The sequence below is a fragment of the Eucyclogobius newberryi genome, unplaced genomic scaffold, assembly GCF_026437365.1.
Source record: "Eucyclogobius newberryi isolate DKJ021-1_F unplaced genomic scaffold, fEucNew1.0.hap1 SCAF_19, whole genome shotgun sequence".
Taxonomy (NCBI): domain Eukaryota; kingdom Metazoa; phylum Chordata; class Actinopteri; order Gobiiformes; family Gobiidae; genus Eucyclogobius; species Eucyclogobius newberryi.
The window spans coordinates 3303509-3324048 of NW_027315823.1; the positions used below are offsets into that span (position 1 = coordinate 3303509).

At 43.0% G+C, this 20540-nt stretch overlaps 1 protein-coding gene across 1 annotated transcript in view; it reads left to right on the forward strand.

Annotated features, from left to right (window-relative positions):
• Positions 1 to 20540, forward strand: part of mgat4b (alpha-1,3-mannosyl-glycoprotein 4-beta-N-acetylglucosaminyltransferase B) — a 57853-nt gene that overhangs the window by 18444 nt on the left and 18869 nt on the right. The window contains exons 2-7 of the mRNA XM_072451452.1: positions 7127 to 7306; positions 9579 to 9719; positions 14333 to 14466; positions 17421 to 17467; positions 18658 to 18771; positions 19985 to 20060. Coding sequence (XP_072307553.1) covers positions 7127 to 7306; positions 9579 to 9719; positions 14333 to 14466; positions 17421 to 17467; positions 18658 to 18771; positions 19985 to 20060 — 692 coding nt within the window. The remainder of the gene's footprint in view (positions 1 to 7126; positions 7307 to 9578; positions 9720 to 14332; positions 14467 to 17420; positions 17468 to 18657; positions 18772 to 19984; positions 20061 to 20540) is intronic.

The following is a 20540-nucleotide window of genomic DNA, read 5'->3' on the forward strand; positions in this document are numbered from 1 at the left end:
GTTGCCAGTAGAGGGCAGTATTTTGAGGCTTCAGTTTGTCCCGTGAGTCCTCATTGGGCAGTGGCGAGCAGGTATGACCACGATGAACCAGTACTCTACTCTCGTTCAGCTTTCTGCTAAATACTACTACTACTGCAGTACAAGACCTTTTCTAATACTACAGTTATGTACTATACATGTTGTCCACATATAAAGCAGATGTTTAAGTTTAAAAAGGAACATTTCAGTCCAAATGTCTGAAATGCTTAAAATCTCTTGAATTTGTTTCCACTAGTTTTGACACATTCCTGATCTAGTTCAGACTCTGCTCCTGATCTTATTCTCAGATATATATATATATATATTTTTTTTTAAGGAAAATTTAACATCTGGACTCTGATTCCATCAAAAACAAAGGACTAGACCAAGAAGTGGGTCCAAAGTGACAAAACAGAAGAAATGAAGCAGAGCTAAACTGAGATGAAAAGCAGATTTAAACTGTAGAAGAACCAAAACAAACCAAACGTGTGTCGTATGTAAGTGTTGAATCTCGTCCATGTTGTTGCTGTGTCTTTTGTCTCAAATGTAGACTCAGTTGTAGAAGTACTGTAGTAACATATGTAGTACTTATAGTTGTTAGTGTCATAGTCGGTGTTGAAGTAACTAAATATACATGTACCAAAAATGCTGTATGAGTACTCATTTTGAGTCATTGTATTCAGATACTGTTACTTCATTTCTGATTCAAACTGCATGGTATTATTGAGAAAAACAGAAAACACAGCTGTTGTGGTTGTGTGTTGATTATGTGAGGAATTTTATCTTCTTTAATCAGTGATACATTTATTTATAACAAATAGTGCAACAAACTGTCTAAATCCTGTCATGTTTTTACACAGCTATAAGTGAAGTATTCAGAATACAGTTCTACTCTGATTGGAGTATTCTTCCGAACACTGGTCAGTGGCAGTGTTAGTAGCAGTAGTACTAGTAGCAGTAGTACTAGTAGCAGTATTAGTTGCCTAATAGTAGTAGTATTAACAGTTATATAGTAGTATGAATCCAGCTTTCTTAAGTAAATACTTAATAAGTGAATCATGTTTCTGAGAATAAGGTCAGACCTCAAGAGAGAATGGCCAGGAAACAGATGGAGCGCTGTCCAGGATGTATACTAGTACTTTACAGGACTCCCCGGATTAAATCCGGACCTACTGAACCACGCCAGGATCCACAGAATTACATTTAACCAGGACTAAACTGGGATTTACTCTGAACAATTCACTTTATCAGGTCTAAACTAGGTGATTTTGCAGGACGTTACGGACACAGCTGATCATGACCTACGTAGTCATGACCTAAAAGCCTGAATCGAATGGTGTCCTAATGATACGCCAGAAAAGGATCTTGCAAAGTGTACGTTAAACTAAAGTCTGGGCGCCATTGCCTGTTCCAATCAGGACGACGGGTTCGATGGAAAAGGTCAGACTCAAAGGCGCCGAGGAAAGGACACTCCAGGATGATCACTTGCTTTTACTTAGTGTGAATATGAGCGAGTGTGAGTAATAAAGTCCGATAACCTGGAATTAACACTTAAGTCATTAACACGAGTGGTTGGAGTGACCCAAGTAAGCATCAATAAATGTTTTGAGGCCTGAATTATACGAAAAGGACACATAGCACATGGGGGTGTTGACAGCAAAGGTGGGTACACGCCCTGTGGGTAGAACAGAGGTGTCCAAAGGGTGCCGCATTTTGAAACTTATACGGGGCAAAGGGCCACAAACAACCTGACAATATCGAATGTGTTGAATGACAAAGTGATTCATTCAAAATTTTGCATTTGACATAGTTTGGATGAGCCTCCGCACCTTTAATAAGACTTGGAACATTAATATTAGGTTGGTATAACATCAAAATGCTTAATCTTTCCAATTTTACAGTAAAACCTACTGCTTCTTGTTGTTTGGATCAACTTAGCAGGAAGCAGGAGGGCCAACAAAAATGTGTCTAAGGGCCGCATTTGGCCCCCTTGGCTGTAGTTTGGACATGCCTGAGGTAGACGTTTGTGGGTAGAAGCGTGCAGAGGAGATGGCGTTCAGAAGACTCCTCTGGCTCACAGGATCCTGGACTTGTAACACTCTGAGGAGACTGAAATTCCAGTCTGAGAACACTTTATCAGGTTCGAATCAGCTGGGTCGACACTAGAGCTCATGACGTTAACGGACAGAGAGAACGGGGTCAAGTGGCCGCTGTAAGAAGGCTTCTGGGTGATCGAGGTGTCCCGCTCGCCAACGTCAGTGAACATATTGTAAGACTATTGATATTAAGGATGGAACTATTTGCGGGGCGTAGTAATAATGCTGTGAGGAGATCCTGTAGGTTGAGATCAAAAAAGGAGTTCAGGTTGTTGGAGAAGGAGGGTGAAGTTTGGAGCCCGATGAAAGCCGTCCTTCTGGTGATTCCTTCGCATCCACGACCTATTTCTTACAACACTCCACAACAAGTACACACGAAAACTAGTGTTAGAAAATGAATTACTTTGTGGACAGGAGACGGTTCTGTGTGAGAGAGAGGAAAGGGCAGGACACACGTTTTCCTAAAGCAGCTCTGGGGAATCAAACCATATCCACAATAGCAGTGTTGTTTCCTCCAAAAATATGCAAGTGACAAAAGATGAATGTTAACGGTATGAAATTAGTTGAACATTTGTGTTTTTTGCACCTTGCACCATGATGTTTATGAGAAAAAAACAAAAAAAACAAAAATGTAACGATTATTCATGATTACTGAGACCAAACGGCAGCGAAATCTTTCATTTTCTTTCATGGCCTTTGTCTTCAGACGTTACTGTTCCTTAAGTTTGTGACCAGCTTCATGAAATCAAACTTTATCAATGACAAAATGAAGGAGTGACAAAAACGGACAGATAGAAAATGTACTTTGTGTATTTTGTTTAATTAATTCAGGAAAAAAAAGGTGCTTCTAAAATTGTCATGATTTTTTTTTTCTTACCATAATCTTGACACCCACTTGTACCACTCTTTCAGATATGATTTAGTTTGTCTCATTTTCATGTCGATCTTTTGAAAATACCAGATTTATTTTATGTTTTGTCCTTCTAATACAAATGATCAGATGTCACGTCCAGACAGTTACTCTTACTTACCTCATTTACCTTTTACAGCACATTTCCTTGGACGTGGATAATATTATTTTGAAGTAGTATTACTCTTACTTTGGTACAATTTCTGACTTCCTCTGACCGGGACTGAAGCAGGACTAAATGTGTAAATGTGCAGGATTATCTCGGATCTCTAATGGAGCATTAGGATTACTGTGTGTGGATTATGAGTCTATGATGTCAGATGCTGCTCTGTACATGACATGAATATGACTCCTACATCAGACTAAAACTCACAGATGGCTCAACCATCACGGCTGTCAGGCTTTCATGTATCACTGGAAACTGTAAATATGTGGGGGGTTTATTAGGGCCCGGGCACGACTTGCGAGAGGGGCCCCCAGATTTTGAGGGAGAGCGTGAAAATCAAACGGTGAACTATGACGATTGCACAAGTAAATGGTGTTGGAGTTCAGTGAGCTCTAATGTTGAGTGAAAAAATATTAAAAGACGGCTCAGTAGCGCCACATGAAGAAATGGAATGTGGGATTTGAACGGACCCAATGGAGTGCACGTGCAGAATTGTGAGCTGGACGCAATGATTCTGTCTTTTAATGTGGCTCTCTTTCAAATGTCATTCCTCGTGGCGTGGACAGCCGGTCCTCCCACATGTCAATCATCCCTTTCGTCCTATTGCACACCTGCCGCCTCGTTCCCAGGACAGCAGCACGTTTCCCTGGCTGCGCATGTGTGATTGATATGCCGGTGTGTGTTTAGCGAGTTCCTTCAGTTATAGTACAAAATGACGACAGAGAAAGACTGAGTTCAAGCTCAGAAGAGACAGAAATCTGCGGAGACGAGAGATGTGATGCTATCCGTTAATAAACAAACACACGTGTAGCAGCGTGGCTGTTGCGTGCTTCTGAGTGTGCCCATCCGCACTTTTCCAAAAGGGACTAACAGTCGCTTCAGTTCTCAAATCGGCGAAAAATCCTTTAATAGCTAGTAAAAAATGTTGTTTGTCATAATCCAATGAAATTTGGTACATGTATTTCAATGAGAGGGACATATTGATATGTACATTTTACATCTTTAAAATGGCTCACCAGCACAACCTGCAAAGTTATAATGGGAGAACAAAAATGTAGTTTGTCGTAGATTTGAACATCCTTTATGTGAAGGCCGTGGCTGGAGAGCCGCGGCGCGGTCAAATGGCCGCGCAGTTTCAGGGACCGCGGCATTTCCCTTATAGCCTGTTATAGCCTCATGGCTAACCCTAACCTTAACCTTAACCCTAACCTTAACCCGGCACGGTCTAAAACGGCGCTAAAACGCGGTCAAATAGCGGCTGTGTTTCAGGAGCCGCGGCGCGCGGCCGGCACAAAAATAACATGGCTTTTTCGGCCGCGGCTCTGCAGACACTCCCTTTTGGGAAAATGAACAAAAACATCAACAAATACCACATTTGCACAATCACGCCAATCGAGTCATTGTGAAATAAAAAAAATGTGGTCATAATTCAATGAAATTTGTATCGTGTCTTTGTGTGTGACTTTGAGCACAAAAGTCTCCTCACCCCATCTTCAACATGGAAAAAAAGGTAAACCTAAATGCAAAGTGTCGGGGCTGGTGACCCAACAGTAACTAAAACACTGCAAGGAAAGGAAGACAAGACAGATTAATATATTTACTTGCAAGGAGAAACGGTCAGAGATAACGACTCAGTCATAATTGCGACCAGGGCCGGTTCCCTGCTCGTTCTGAGCTCTCTGGCCGTTCTTCTCGCATTTTATTAAACTTTTCACGCCCATAGTTACAAAAAACAAAGTTACCTGTTCCTGAGGGGAGGGGGGACAAATGCCAAGGCAACTTTGAACATAAGATAAAATAAAGACATCATAAAAATAATGAGCGCTCGTGTGTGAGAAAGTATTAAGGGAGTGAAACTGGTGCTCCCGTTTCACTCCACACAAATGGTTTGGCTACAAGAGCCGGCTGGCCTTGACAGTCCTGCAGACATTCTCAAAAAGCACAGCATTAATACAGTTCATTTCAGGACACAGTACAATAAGAGAAAAATAATAGGAGATAATTATATACATTTTTCTAACACAAAGTGTTTGGAAAAGAAATTATAATTTCACTGTTGCTAGTCAGGCATAATGATCAAATTGTGATGTTTTTCTCACATTTACGTAACTAGGGGGAGGCAATTATGTCAGGAAATGAGCTCCGCGGCGCCCAAGCTAACACTGCGCCCAAGCTAACACTGCGCCCAAGCTAACACTACGCCCAAGCTAACACTACGCCCAAGCTAACACTACGCCCAAGCTAACACTACGCCCAAGCTAACCCTACGCCTGGGGGCAAAATACAAGAACTACATCAAATTGAAAAAAAAAAAAAAAAGATAATTTGAAAAACAAAAAGGCTCATGCCAAAAATATGGGGGATGTCCCTTCATAATGAGGGGTTCCCCAATCCTCTCTCAGCTCGCTTCTGGTACCAATCCTCTCAAAGAACTGGATACGCTCCTCCCACGGAGTCTGTGCATTCAGCCAAACTCATGCCCCACATTGATGGATCCATCTCTTGTTGCTGTTCGTTATCTGTGTTTTGTATTCCTCTCAGAGAGCACTTCTGCCTTTGCCGGTGATTTAAGCAAGTATTTTATACTTTCAAATGTCACCAGACGAGTTTCTGGATATGAAAAGCCTTGCCTCAGTTTTCTCTTCCTCGTATGGAATATCCAGGGTGAAGAAGAAGCGTTTGCCTTTGAACTGGAGGTCTCCTTTAACTTTTGCAGCTTTCATGACACGCTCCTTCCCACGGTGGTTCAGAAACTTCATTATCCGGCCTCGTGGTTTATCAGCTTCTTATCTTCGTTAGACCAGGCCAGGTGCTCTTACTATACTGATGGAAAGGACTGCAATTCAAGTTTTGGATGTTTGGAAATGATCATCTGGAGGAAGTCCTCTGTAGTCTCCTTTCTCGCCCTCTAAGACCCCCACAAGTCTGATATTGTTCCTGCGTGATCTGGACTCCAAATCCAGAATCTTGCTCTTCATATTTTTGTTCTCCATCCTCAGTTTAACTGCCTCAGGTTTAACCTCACGCAGCTTCTTGATGGCGTCAGAAATGTTCTGCTCTGCCTCAACGTCGCTGCTCCTCCTCCTGCTGCTTTCAGCTCCAACATCTCCGCCTCAATCCTCACCAATCTGGGCTCGTAGTTCAGCGCTTTGACTTCAGCTCTCAGTGATGCCACGTCACGCTGCACTTCATGCAACACAAGATAAGATAAGATAAGATATTCCTTTATTGTCCCACATGGGGAAATTTCGTTGTTGCAACGCAGGAAGATACAGAGGCAGATACAGAAGAAAAGAACAGATCACTTATAGGAAGTCTGAAAAACACTTTCAGTAGAAGATCTCCTATAAACAAAAACTCCCATAGACAAAACCCAACAAGGGATGGAGGGGAAAAAACAAAGATAAAAACAAATAAACAAACAAATACATAAATACATACAAGCACCACCTGTTGTAAAGTTATGTCCTCTTTCCCGTCTGTCCTCTGCGGGCTTCGCTGATCCCCGCTGCAGACTGGCTTCCCTGGTGCTGTGCTAGCATTAGCATTAGCATTAGCATTATTAGCTTTTGGGGGCGTCAGTTTTCTCCGGAAGTTACAGTTCTTCAGCTTTAATTGTTTAGTTCCCAAAGCTTTGCCTCCCTTTGCTTTTTTGGGTTTAGTCATATCTTACAGGTAAATATCAGTAGCGGTGCGACTAATCAGTCTGCGCCATAACTGGAAGTCCGCCCATAAAAATCTATAAATTAGCCGCATCTTTATATAGCACATATACCACAGGGATGTGAGCATGTGAGAAGGGAGCGGCTTATAGTCAGACTTTTACGGTAATTGGCATTTAATCAATTCACTTCTTTCAGACCTGGTACTGAACATTTTCATTAGTATCAAAACACTAACAGTAAGACTAAAGTCTCTCTATCCCGTGTGTTGCAGGAGATGTGGTGGACGTGTACCAGAGGGAGTTCCTGGCCCTCAGAGACCGGCTGCACTCAGCAGAGCAGGAGAACCTCAGAAGGTCCAAAGAACTCAACCTGGTCCTGGACGAGATCAAGAAGGCCATCGCAGAGAAGCAGGCGCTCAAAGACCTCAACAGAACCTGGGCCAGCCTCTCAGGTCAGGGGCCAGCCAGGGGAGTGGTGTCAGTATTAGTGTCAGTAGTAGTTTGTAGTAGTGTCAGTAGTAGTCAGTAGTGTCAGTAGTAGTGTTAGTAGTAGAGTCAGTAGTAGTCAGTAGTGTCAGTAGTAGTGTTAGTAGTAGAGTCAGTAGTAGTGTCAGTAGTAGTCAGTAGTGTCAGTAGTAGTGTTAGTAGTAGTGTTAGTAGTAGTGTTAGTAGTAGTGTCAGTAGTAGTGACAGTAGTAGTGTCAGTAGTAGTGTCAGTAGTAGTGTTAGTAGTAGTGTCAGTATTAGTCAGTAGTAGTGTCAGTAGTAGTGTCAGTAGTAGTGTCAGTAGTAGTGTCAGTAGTAGTCAGTAATAGTGTCAGTAGTAGTCAGTAGTTGTCAGTAGTTGTCAATAGTAGTCAGTAGTGTCAGTAGTAGTGTCAGTAGTAGTCAGTAGTAGTGTCAGTAGTAGTGTCAGTAATAGTGTCAGTAGTCGTGTCAGTAGTAGACAGTAGCAGTGTCAGTAGTAGTGTCAGTAGTCAGTAGTAGTGACAGTAGTAGTGAGTAGTAGTGTCAGTAGTAGTGTCAGTAGTAGTCTCAGTAGTAGTGTCAGTAGTAGTGTCAGTAGTAGTCTCAGTAGTAGTGACAGTAGTAGTGTCAGTAGTAGACAGTAGCAGTGTCAGTAGTAGTGTCAGTAGTCAGTAGTAGTGACAGTAGTAGTGTCAGTAGTAGTGTCAGTAGTAGTCTCAGTAGTAGTCTCAGTAGTAGTGTCAGTAGTAGTGTCAGTAGTAGTGTCAGTAGTAGTGTCAGTAGTAGTCAGTAGTAGTGTCAGTAGTAGTGTCAGTAGTAGTGTCAGTAGTAGTCTCAGTAGTAGTGTCAGTAGTAGTCTCAGTAGTAGTGTCAGTAGTAGTGTCAGTAGTAGTGTCAGTAGTAGTGTCAGTAGTAGTCTCAGTAGTAGTGTCAGTAGTAGTCTCAGTAGTAGTGTCAGTAGTAGTGTCAGTAGTAGTCAGTAGTAGTGTCAGTAGTAGTCTCAGTAGTAGTGTCAGTAGTAGTGACAGTAATAGTGTCAGTAGTGTCAGTAGTAGTGTCAGTAGTAGTCAGTAGTAGTGTCAGTAGTAGTGACAGTAATAGTGTCAGTAGTCGTGTCAGTAGTAGACAGTAGCAGTGTCAGTAGGAGTGTCAGTAGTCAGTAGTAGTGACAGTAGTAGTGAGTAGTAGTGTCAGTAGTTGTGTCAGTAGTAGTCTCAGTAGTAGTGTCAGTAGTAGTGTCAGTAGTAGTCTCAGTAGTAGTGTCAGTAGTAGTGTCAGTAGTAGTCAGTAGTAGTGTCAGTAGTAGTCTCAGTAGTAGTGTCAGTAGTAGTGACAGTAATAGTGTCAGTAGTCGTGTCAGTAGTAGACAGTAGCAGTGTCAGTAGTAGTGTCAGTAGTCAGTAGTAGTGACAGTAGTAGTGAGTAGTAGTGTCAGTAGTAGTGTCAGTAGTAGTCTCAGTAGTAGTGTCAGTAGTAGTGTCAGTAGTAGTCTCAGTAGTAGTGACAGTAGTAGTGTCAGTAGTAGTGTCAGTAGTCAGTAGTAGTGACAGTAGTAGTGTCAGTAGTAGTGTCAGTAGTAGTGTCAGTAGTAGTCTCAGTAGTAGTCTCAGTAGTAGTGTCAGTAGTAGTGTCAGTAGTAGTGTCAGTAGTAGTCAGTAGTAGTCAGTAGTAGTGTCAGTAGTAGTGTCAGTAGTAGTGTCAGTAGTAGTCTCAGTAGTAGTGTCAGTAGTAGTGTCAGTAGTAGTCAGTAGTAGTGTCAGTAGTAGTGTCAGTAGTAGTCTCAGTAGTAGTGTCAGTAGTAGTCTCAGTAGTAGTGTCAGTAGTAGTGTCAGTAGTCAGTAGTAGTGTCAGTAGTAGTGTCAGTAGTAGTCTCAGTAGTAGTGTCAGTAGTAGTCTCAGTAGTAGTGTCAGTAGTCAGTAGTAGTGTCAGTAGTAGTCTCAGTAGTAGTGTCAGTAGTCAGTAGTAGTGTCAGTAGTAGTCTCAGTAGTAGTCTCAGTAGTAGTGTCAGTAGTCAGTAGTAGTGTCAGTAGTAGTCTCAGTAGTAGTGTCAGTAGTAGTGTCAGTAGTCAGTAGTAGTGTCAGTAACCTAACACTACCCTAACAGTAATGTAACCTCCCCTCTCCATCGTTTTGGAGGTGCCCTGCGCGGTCCTCCCGGTTTAGCATGAGACAGGACCTTTAAAGGCTGTAAACAATACAAATAATGCAGAGAAGAAGCTCAAACGTTGAAGATTCACAGTGAGCGTGTGTTTCAGAGGAGACGCGTCTGAAGCTGTGGAACGTGAGCAGCAGTAAAAACGTCCTGCAGCTGCCTTCCATCTTCCACCACCTGCCTCACCTGCAGCACCCTGAGAGCCTGCAGCCTGCTGTTCACCTGGGCCAGGGCCGCACTGGGGGTAAGCCACCAGCAAGGGCTGCAGTCTGAGCATTTACCCCACAACCACAAGTGCTCTCTGTTTACATCCGGGTTCATCCTTTTTTGTGTTTTTCCTTAAATGTCTCTTTTAAAGGTATAAATGTTTTTTTTGATGATTTGTCTGCTGCTTTTTCACTTCAAGGTCACCCTGGAAAAAGAGTTTTTGATCTTAATATGTTTTACCTGATTACATATTTCAGGCCTAGTTTAGACCTGATCAGACCTGGTTCAGTTAGTCTGCGATTATGTTCGTTGGATCTAGTTTCCATTCCCACTTTGCTCCTGGATGCCGGGGAGAATTGGCATACGGAGATACTGGTGGGACAATAGGTAAATGGGCCGTGTGTGTGGGAGCAGCAGCAGACGTGTGGATGTAGGCCTATTATCACAGGCCACTTTGACCTGAGGCTGAGCGCAGTGCGAGGGGCGTGGCCACAGAATTGGAATGAACTTTTGGTGTCATACATTTATCCCTCTGAACAGTTTTAGTGGGATTAGTTCGGTTCAGTTTGTTCATTTAAAGACCGTCCCTTAGGGGCCTCTAGTTCAGAGCTGTCTAAACATGGGCCATTCACAGACTGTCTCATTGCAGTAATATGATCTGCAACGGACCGGACCGGGCCATAGCTCAAATACTAGGCCTATTTAAATTATTTGAAGCTGTACTCGGCATTGTGTATGTTAAAGTTGGTTTAAAGCTGTGGTTCTCAAACAGTGGGTGAGAGTCCACAGAGAGTAGACTACAGGCCACAGAACATTAAGCTCCTCAGGTGAGGCAGTTTGGTGTTTAAAGGTGCTGAGTGTAAGTTTTCTAGTTGTGGGTCCTTCACCTGATGAAGGTTCCACAGTATGATATAAAATCATCTCTTTCATTTATCTGGTTAAAGGAGTTTTATTGCCTCAAAAGTACTTGTTACATGCAAACTGTAGACTCATAAAAAATAAATGGGTGCTGATCATGAAATTAATACAAAAATCTATATAAACCAATATTCGGCTCTGTTTATACAACAAACCTATGGAATGAAGCTGACATTATAACGTAGGATAAAACTCAAACACTTATAACTGTATCTATGAAATCAATCCTATAAAACCCACCAAACTACATGATTACCCCTATTTTCAGATTTTTTTTTTGCCATGAATTGGACTCCCAGGCTTAAGTGCTACAGTGTCATTGTGGGTCACTCTGTCTTCAACTCCCAGGTCACTTTCCCCCCCCCGAGTGTTCACGCTGAGGGGTTTGAGTGGGCCGCCATTCTTCGGCTGGTCCCTGGCATGCCCAAAAGATACCGCCAGGTATTAAGATCACCGTGCGAGCACCGTACCGAGCGAGCGCTGTAGTACTTTTCGCTCGCGCCTCCTACGGCTGTCCCACCGCCATCCTTCAACCTGAGTCCAGCGAGAACACTGCCCCCGGTCCCTGTCTGGATGAGTCCTTGTTGTGCCATGGTTTAGTCTTTACGAAATTGTCACCTGGGATAGACTTTCTTTATTTCAGGTTTTTGTCTTTTGTAGCCCTTTTTAAGGTCTGGTTTAATCCTGGTTCGGCCGAGTGCGATACAATTTACACCTGTTACACTGGTTTTCATCTCATTTAGTTTCACATTTAATGTCATAGAATGGTTGCGGTCACCGCACCAGAGTGGCACCGCATGCAGTGTGAGCCAGTGTGAGACTTTGACGTCTGGCTCCGTTTACATCTTGGTAAACATAGGTTATTTGGTTATAGTTTTTTTTTTCTGGTTTAACCTGGATTAGCTTAATTAGACTTCGTTGAGACCGAGGTAAAACTGCCATCTATCATCAGGTTCAGGCCTGGTTCAGGCCTGGTTCGGTCAGGCCGTTGTGTCCTTGGGCAGGACACTTAACCGACTCGCCCCCAGTGTCTGTGCGCACTGGTGTGTGATCGTGTGTGTGAATGGATGACTGGTCCCTTGATGTAAAGTGCTTTGAGTGCCTTAACGGTAGAAAAGCGCTATATAAATGTGACCATTTATTTGCTAGGTCTAACCTGATGGTTCGTGGTTAAGTTCTCCAAGGTCAGGTTAGGTTAGACCACTTAACCCCCACCAACATTCACTTCCAATCAATTGGGAGATGTTTTTACCTTGTTGACCTGCCTCAGGAAGTACCATCATCTTCTAAGTGGCACGTGACAAAGGCCGGACAGTTCTGAAGAGGGCTCGCAGTTAAGACATGTCAACAATAGTATCTTTATGGAGGCCTACTTTTGTGTCGCCTCCCGAAGTGGCCACTTGTTGATTCATGTCAAATTATGATGGCATTTCTTTGTTTTATTCTGTCTCTCTGTGGTCACAGTCACATGACCACTCCCCTTGGTCATATGATGGTGTCACTTCCTGTTTATTCTCCGTCTCTGTCTGGTCTATAAATACACTCCCCCTCAGACCTGCACTGCTCTGGATCCTCAGGGGCTCACGGCTGAATCACTCTCCACAAACAGTGCTCTGCCCCTGGGTAACAACCACCCATCTCCACTTAGACCTCCACTGGCCCTCCAAGACAAACTCAGCACTCTGTGTATTATTGTCCTCATTTGGTCCTGGTTTGGTCCTGGTTTAGTTTTGCAGATGTTTAGACCTAGTTTAGACCTAGTTTAGTGCATGCTTTCAGAAACATATCAACAAAACATATAAAAAGCAGAGTCCAGATGACCACAACTGAACTTTTCTACAATGGAACACTCTGTTTGTTATTCTTAGTTAGATATGGTTTTATTTTAGTCCTGGTTTAGTCCAGGTGTAGCTTAACAAAAGATGCATTATTTTGCCTGAGGAAACTTGTGATATGACTAAACCAAAGGCCGGTTCTTTGAAGCTGGATTACAGCTTTAGCTTGGTAACATCAGGGTGAACCTCAAAGATGGTTCACTTTCTATCAGGGCAGAGCACCGAGAATCAAGCTAGCAATGTACAATCAGGCTAGCTAGCTCCGCGTGGGTGCAGGCCCCCAGACACCCAGGCGGGGGCACAGGGCCCGGGCTCTGCCGCTGCTTCGACCTTTCGCGCCCGCTCCAGCTCCAGCTCTGGTTTGGACACGGCAGTGGAGATAGACCCAGTGATCATGGCGGCTTTACGGGAGATTACTGACAAGATTACAAAGACAGACGCGGTCTTGGCTGAAATGTGTGATTTGAAATCCAAGACTGGCATGCTGGACAACCGAGCCACAGCGGCCGAGGAGGAGATCTCTGACCTGAGGGACTTTGTCTCTACTTCACCGATCAAAGTGGAAGAATTGACAAACCAGGTGCGTGTTTTGACCGAAAAACTGGACGACCTGGAGAACCGAGAACGTGGATTGTCGGTATTAAAGAGGACATTGAAGGTGGAGATGTGGTCAAGTTTATGGAGACGTGGATCCCTGAAGGGCTCAAACCACCACTTAAAGCTGGGAAAATAAAATTAGATTGTGCGCATTGCTCTCTGGCCCCCAAGTCGGCCCCGAACCAGGGAAGAGAAGAACGTGGAATACGCTCTGCTTTATCCTGCAACATTGAGGATCAACGTCAATGAAAAAAAAAAAGATGAACCTCGGTGGAAGAAGCGTTCGCATTTGCCAATTCAGATGATGGACACAGCAGGACTTAAAGGGCCACATCAGAGTGTTTTAACAGAGGGTTTCATAAGGAACTTAAACAACGCTTGGTGCGTCTGTTCGGACAATTTGGCAGATCTCGATCATGTGATTTTTGCTGTGATCGTTCCGATCATGAGCGCCCGAGCGACTGTTTGATGAACATGACTCTCCATTACAAAATTTGGTTCAATTTTGGTTAAAAAATGTTATCAATTAATTGGGTTCAATATGCCCTTAACGTTAAAGGAACTTGTAAAACGTCCTGTGCCCATGCCATTGGATTGATTGTATTGATTTGACTTTGACTTTAAACTCTCTGGTCAAACACAACATGCAAAAACAGGAAACAGATAACAGAGAAGATAACATTGTAAACAAAAGGGCTTGTGCTGAAAACATGCACCAAACCCAAAACCTGATCATGCAAATCATCCAAAAGTCCATTCCTAATGAAGGGCCCCCGGAAGCTCCTCAGCCACTCCTTGCCTTTCATTTTCAATTGTCCCACATATCCAATCTCCCATACTTGGCACTTAGATGAGTGGACGTAACTAGACACAGAGTTTATGTGTCTAGTTTATGCTCCATGTTGGACTTTATGCTCCATGTTGGAGCATAAAGTCCAACACTGGTGGCTCCATCTCTCGTTCAGTTCTGTGTTTTGCTTCTTCCTGAGAAGGACCTCTGCCTCTTCGGGTGTATTTTTTACCTTTTTAAAGTCACCAGAAGAGTCGCTGGGACGGAGAACCCATCACCCCCAGCAACCGTCAAGATATATATAATATATATGTTTGGGTGGCGTCAGTTGCTCCTGTAGCAGAGCTCTGCCTCTGGACCCAGAGCCAAGACCTGAACACAGAACAAACTCTCCAGCATTAGAGGTGCTGGTTCTATCCCTGCTTTATCTCACTGTGTCCTCTGTCTCTAGTTTGTCTCACTGTATCTTCTGTCTCTAGTTTGTCTCACTGTATCTTCTGTCTCCTGTAGTGTCCATAGTGCTGGGCGTCCCCAGTGTGAAGCGGGAAGTCCACTCGTACCTGTCAGACACCCTCACTTCCCTGATGTCCGAGCTGTCTCCTGCAGAGAGAGAGGACTGTGTCATCGTGGTCCTCATCGCAGAGGTCAGTCCTGCTTTAGCCCGTCCTGGTGTAGTCCTGGTTTTTGTCCTGGTCCTGGTGTAGTCCTGGTTTTTGTCCTGGTCCTGGTGTAGTCCTGGTTTTTGTCCTGGTCCTGGTCTAGTCCTGGTTTTGTCCTGGTCCTGGTGTAGTCCTGGTTTTTGTCCTGGTCCTGGTCTAGTCCTGGTTTTTGTCCTGGTCCTGGTGTAGTCCTGGTTTTTGTCCTGGTCCTGGTGTAGTCCTGGTTTTTGTCCTGGTCCTGGTGTAGTCCTGGTTTTTGTCCTGGTCCTGGTCTAGTCCTGGTTTTGTCCTGGTCCTGGTGTAGTCCTGGTTTTTGTCCTGGTCCTGGTGTAGTCCTGGTTTTTGTCCTGGTCCTGGTCTAGTCCTGGTTTTGTCCTGGTCCTGGTGTAGGCAAGGCAAGGCAAGTTTATTTGTAGAGCACATTTCATACACAAGGCAATTCAAAGTGCTTCACACAGCAGGAAAAATGCTTTCAAATCACAAAGAAATTACAGAAATACAATAAAATTAACTAAATTAAAAATGATCAATCCAACTGATTTTCTAAACTAATAAAATCACAAACAAAAGAGAAGAGTGCAAAGAAAAAATCCTTTCAGTCATATGCGCAGCTAAACAAAACTGTTTTAGCTTAGATTTGAACATTGTCAGAGTAGAAGCCTGTCTCACATCTTCAGGAAGACTGTTCCAGATTTTAGCTGCATAAAACTGAAACGCAGATTCCCCATGTTTTGTCCTGACTCTGGCACCAGCAGGAGGCCGGTCCCTGAGGTCCTCAGAGTCCGAGATGGTTCATATGGCACTAACATATCCAAGATGTACTTTGGTGCTAGGCCATGGAGAGACTTGTACACAAGCAGAGCTGCTTTAAAGTCTATTCTCTGAGCCACAGGAGCCAGTGCAGAGACCTGAGAACAGGACTAATGTGATCATACTTCCTGGTTCTAGTCAGGACCCGAGCAGCAGCGTTCTGGATGTACTGCAGCTGTTTTACAGCTCGTTTGGAGAGACCAGTGAGCAGGCCGTTACAGTCTAATCTACTGGAGACAAACGCGTGGATAAGTCTCTCCAAATCTGGTTTTGACACTATATTTTTGATTTTGGCAATGTTTTTTAGATGGTAAAAAGCTGCTGATGTTATTGATTTGACGTGGCTATTAAAGTTCAAGTCTGAGTCCATTATTACCCCCAGATTTCTAATTTGGTTTGTAGGTTTTAGAGCGAGACTCTGGAGGTGACCGCTAACACTTTCTCTTTGTTTCTGTGGGCCAAAAACGATTATTTCAGTCTTGTCTGAGTTCAGCTGGAGAAAGTTGTTTTGCATCCACACACTGATCTGTTGGATGCAGTGACAGAGTGAATCTACTGGTCCATAGTCACCTGCCGACAGTGAAACATAGATATGAGTGTCGTCTGCATAATTGTGATAGGACACATTTTCACTGCGTATCAACTGACCTAACGGCAGCATGTAGAGGTTGAACAGAAGGGGACCCAGGACTGACCCTTGGGGCACTCCACAGGTCAGGGTCATGTGGTCTGAGACACAGCTACCAATTTCAACAAAGTACTTCCTGTCTTCCAGATACGACCTTAACCAGTTTAGGGCAGTGCCAGTGATGCCCACCCAGTCCTCTAGTCTCTGTAAGAGGATCCCATGATCGACAGTGTCAAAAGCAGCACTCAGATCTAACAGAATTAAGACTGAGGCTTTGCCCGTGTCAGTGTTCAGGCGGATGTCATTTGTCACCTTGACAAGAGCAGTCTCAGTGCTGTGATGAGGTCTAAAACCTGACTGAAAAACATCAAATGAGTTGTTTATTAAGAGGAAGTGTAGTCCTGGTTTTGTGCTGGTCCTGGTCTAGTCCTGGTTTTGTCCTGGTCCTGGTGTAGTCCTGGTTTTGTCCTGGTCCTGGTGTAGTCCTGGTTTTGTGCTGGTCCTGGTGTAGTCCTGGTTTTGTCCTGGTCCTGGTCTAGTCCTGGTTTTGTCCTGGTCCTGGTCTAGTCCTGGTTTTGTCCTGGTCCTGGTCTAGTCCTGGTTTTGTCCTGGTCCTGGTGTAGTCCTGGTTTTGTCCTGGTCCTGGTGTAGTCTTGGTTTTGTCCTGGTCCTGGTCTAGTCCTGGTTTTGTCCTGGTCCTGGTCTAGTCCTGGTTTTGTCCTGGTCCTGGTCTAGTCCTGGTTTTGTCCTGGTCCTGGTCTAGTCCTGGTTTTGTCCTGGTCCTGGTATACTCCATGGCATTTAACCCAGCATAAGAATTGTGTGGTCCTTTGACTGTCTTTTATTATTAAAAAAAAAAAAAAAGATGAGAGAGAAAATATGTAAATAAATACATTTTAGCTTTAAATTAGTTTAGACCAGGTTTAGTTCTTTTTTTATTTATACAACTACGTAATACATTACCTGGTTTACATGAGGTTTAGTCTGGTCCTGGTTTTGAGCTTAATCCTGGCCCTGGTTTAGTCCTGATTTAGATGGTTTGGATCTGATGAAGGCCCAAGTTAGACCTGGTTTAGTCCTGCATAGTCTTGCTTTAGAATTAGTTTAATCCTGCTTTGATTAATAGCTTTTTTTAATTGGCTAGCATATTCACTTGCATTAGCATCCGTTAGCTCAGACGCTACATCCAATCTGAGTGACATTAGCACTGTGTCTTCAGGGCATTGTTAGTCTGGCTCTGACCTTTCACATGGCGTTCAACCACAGACTGGGATCATGAGCAGGAACATGAGCAATAATCTTCTGAATGCGTCTGTCTGAGTCACTAAACTGGTTCTCAATGTGCTAAATGCCACGAGTCTATTTATTTACTTACATGAAAGGTCAAGGGTCAGAAGGCTATCATTAAGTCATAGCCACACTACATTACTAGTAAAAAAGAAAATGCATACAATAAATGCCAATGAATAAATCTAGTTGTTTGTATCTGTTTGTGTTGCAGGCAGATCAGCAGTATGCCAGCTCTGTGGCCGAAAACCTAAGGAGCATGTGAGTCCCTCCTGGTCCTGTCCTTGTTTGTCCTGCTTTAGTCCTGCTTTAGTCCTGCTTTAGTCCTGGTTTGGTCCTAGACTGGTTTAGCCCTGTTTTACTCCTGGTTTTGTCTGGTGTTGTCCAGGTTTAATCCTGGTTTGGTCCTAGACTGGTTTAGCCCTGTTTTACTCCTGGTTTTGTCTGGTGTTGTCCAGGTTTAATCCTGGTTTGATCAAAAATCCACGTTTAGTTATGGTCTTGTTTTCACATGGTACTTACCGTATATTCCGCACGAAAAGGCGCACCGGATTATAAAGCGCATTAATAAAAAACAAAACAGACAGATATCTCAGTCAGTTGAACTTTATTAAACGCGTTCAAGTCTTTCAGATCAACGTTGTTCAAACCTTAATGATTCACAACAACTCTCAGACTTGCTCAATTATAACTCATAAAATACAACACGACACACTTTTTCAGTTCTTTCTTCATCCACAAATCCCTCAAATTCTTCATCTTCAGTGTCTGAGTTTAAGAGTTGGGCTGGATGCTGTACATCCCACATCCTGGATCCATCTGGTCATTATCAGAGTCACTGGAACCTTCTGATGGTTCCGGCCTTCGTGAAAGCTCGGGCAGTTGTTCCAATAATATAATAGATTCATTGTCTCTTGGCAGGAGCCATCTTGGGGTCCTTTATTTAGGTGTCCGCGTTGTTCCTGACGTATAATGTAGTTTACATTTTGACAGAGCACCGCGAGCGCTGCGTGTAGCGATAGACTACTGTTCCCAGAATGCTTTGCATTCATGTTGTTGGGACTTCTGGTTCTGGAGTACTGTAAATGTGCTTCTAGAAGTGCTTCTGAGTCTCTCGTGTCCCGAGTCTTCTTTATACACCATGTACCACACAAAATCACTTCGAGGTCAGTTAACACAACCAGAATTAATCCATATATTAAGCGCTCCGGATTATAAAGTGCACTGATGGTTTCACTGAGGAAAGTCCAGTAATCCTAATTAAGTGCTGGTTTGGACAAGACCAAAAAATTAACTCTGAAATGTAGGAACATTACCAGATATGACATGACTCTAGTTCTAAATACTACCTATATACACATTTGTTGTTTGTTTTTAATTGGAAACAATTATGCCTTTATTTTTGGTTAGATTTTCTTCTTTACAAATCCATCTCACATGTTGCGTTGCAGTTTCCCAGCAGAGATCCAGGCCGGGCTGCTGGAGGTGGTGTCGCCCTCCGTTCACTTCTACCCAGACTTTTCCAAACTGAGGGAGTCCTTCGGAGACCCCAAAGAGAGGGTCAGGTTGGTGAACTTATTCACCATCACACCCCAGTACACCAGGCTCAAAGTGGCACAGTGGTTAAACGTGCCTCGTCAACAATAAGAGCTCTCTGGGCACGTGACATGTAAAACTGAACTGTGGGGTTTTTGTGAAAACACCATCTACTTGTTTTGAAGTATACGGCTCAAATACATTGTTGGTTTATATTCTATTCATATATTCATTTATATTCATCTTCCACTGCTTGTTCCTGTTTGAGGTCGTGGGTGACTAGAGCCCGTCCCAGTGACTTTGGGCCTTAGGCGGGGTACACCCTGCCCCTAGGCATGGGCCAGCTCGTCGCAGGGTTAATATTCTATTTTGGAAATAAATTTTAAAATTGTATTGTCAAACAATATCAAATAAAGTGTGTAGATTTTTGCTCAAAGTGAAAGTAAAGAGTTTGACCTGCAGTGACCCTTGACCTGTGACCTCGTGTTTTAAGCCTGGATTAAGTCTGTGACCATGCGAGAGTCATGTGGGTGTTTAAAGAAGTCAGTCTTTGTTGGAGAGTCCGAGGCCCCAGGGTTTTACAGATATGAGCAGCTGCAGCCTTTATGTGGGGAACAGCGCCATCTGCTGACACTACCATGAAATAATTGTGTGTGTGTGTGTGTATATATATATATAAAGAAATAAAAAAAATAATACCATACCAAGAGAATGTTGCGATGTCATCTGAAACACAGCAATTGTGCAGTTGCATATATAAATATATATACATATATATACTGCATGTATGTATGTATATATATATATATATATATATATATATATATATGCAGAATATAATATAGGCAGTTCATGCTTTTGTCACTAATAGAAATGAGCCGCTCCAAAATTTCTGCACATTTGCTAATGATTAATGAACTAATAATGGCTCGTCTTCTGTAAGAAATAATCAGTCAAACTTGAATCATGATCATTGTTATCTAGACTAAACAGGCTCAAAACCCGGGGCATAAAACATTTGAAACAAAGGCAGTGGTGGTATTATTAAATAAAGAAGTTCATAAATAATTCTTAAATATTCATACATATTTTCTATCTGAAGCCTTCATTCACCGTATTTCAACCTTTATTTGCTTGATAATGTATTTAAAATGTCTCGATGTACAATAAATATTATGTTTGACGAGTTTATGAACCAAAAAGAGAAAAAGCCCTAGTTTCATAACATTTACATTTGTCCAGATGGAGGACCAAGCAGAACCTGGACTACTGCTTCCTCATGCTGTACGCGCAGTCCAAAGGAACCTACTACGTCCAGGTCAGAGGTCACGTCAGTCACAAAACACAGTCTGTTGTATGTAGTAGTAGTAATTCCCTTCTCAAAAAGGTTATGTTTAGTCTAGTCTGTATTTGAAGAGACAATGTAAAGATTGTAGATTGTAGCTAATTAGCTCATTTCCAGTAAATAATACAGCGCAAACAAAACACGTTCACCAATAAGATCATTTCAGTCCCAATTCTGAGCCAAACACATTCACATAAACACACGTCTCATCAAGTATTTACACAAACATAAGGAGTACACATAGTACACATGACACACCAGTTTAGCTTTACACTAATAAAACAATCCATAAAATACAAGTTGCAAAACATTGGTAAATTTGTCCTGTACAAAACTGTATTGTTCATGAACGTGTAAAGTTCATATTCACATATTACACACATTTACACAATGTGATTTCTACATTAGACCCTGGTTTAGCTCTGGTCCAGTCCTGGTCTAGACCCTGGTTTA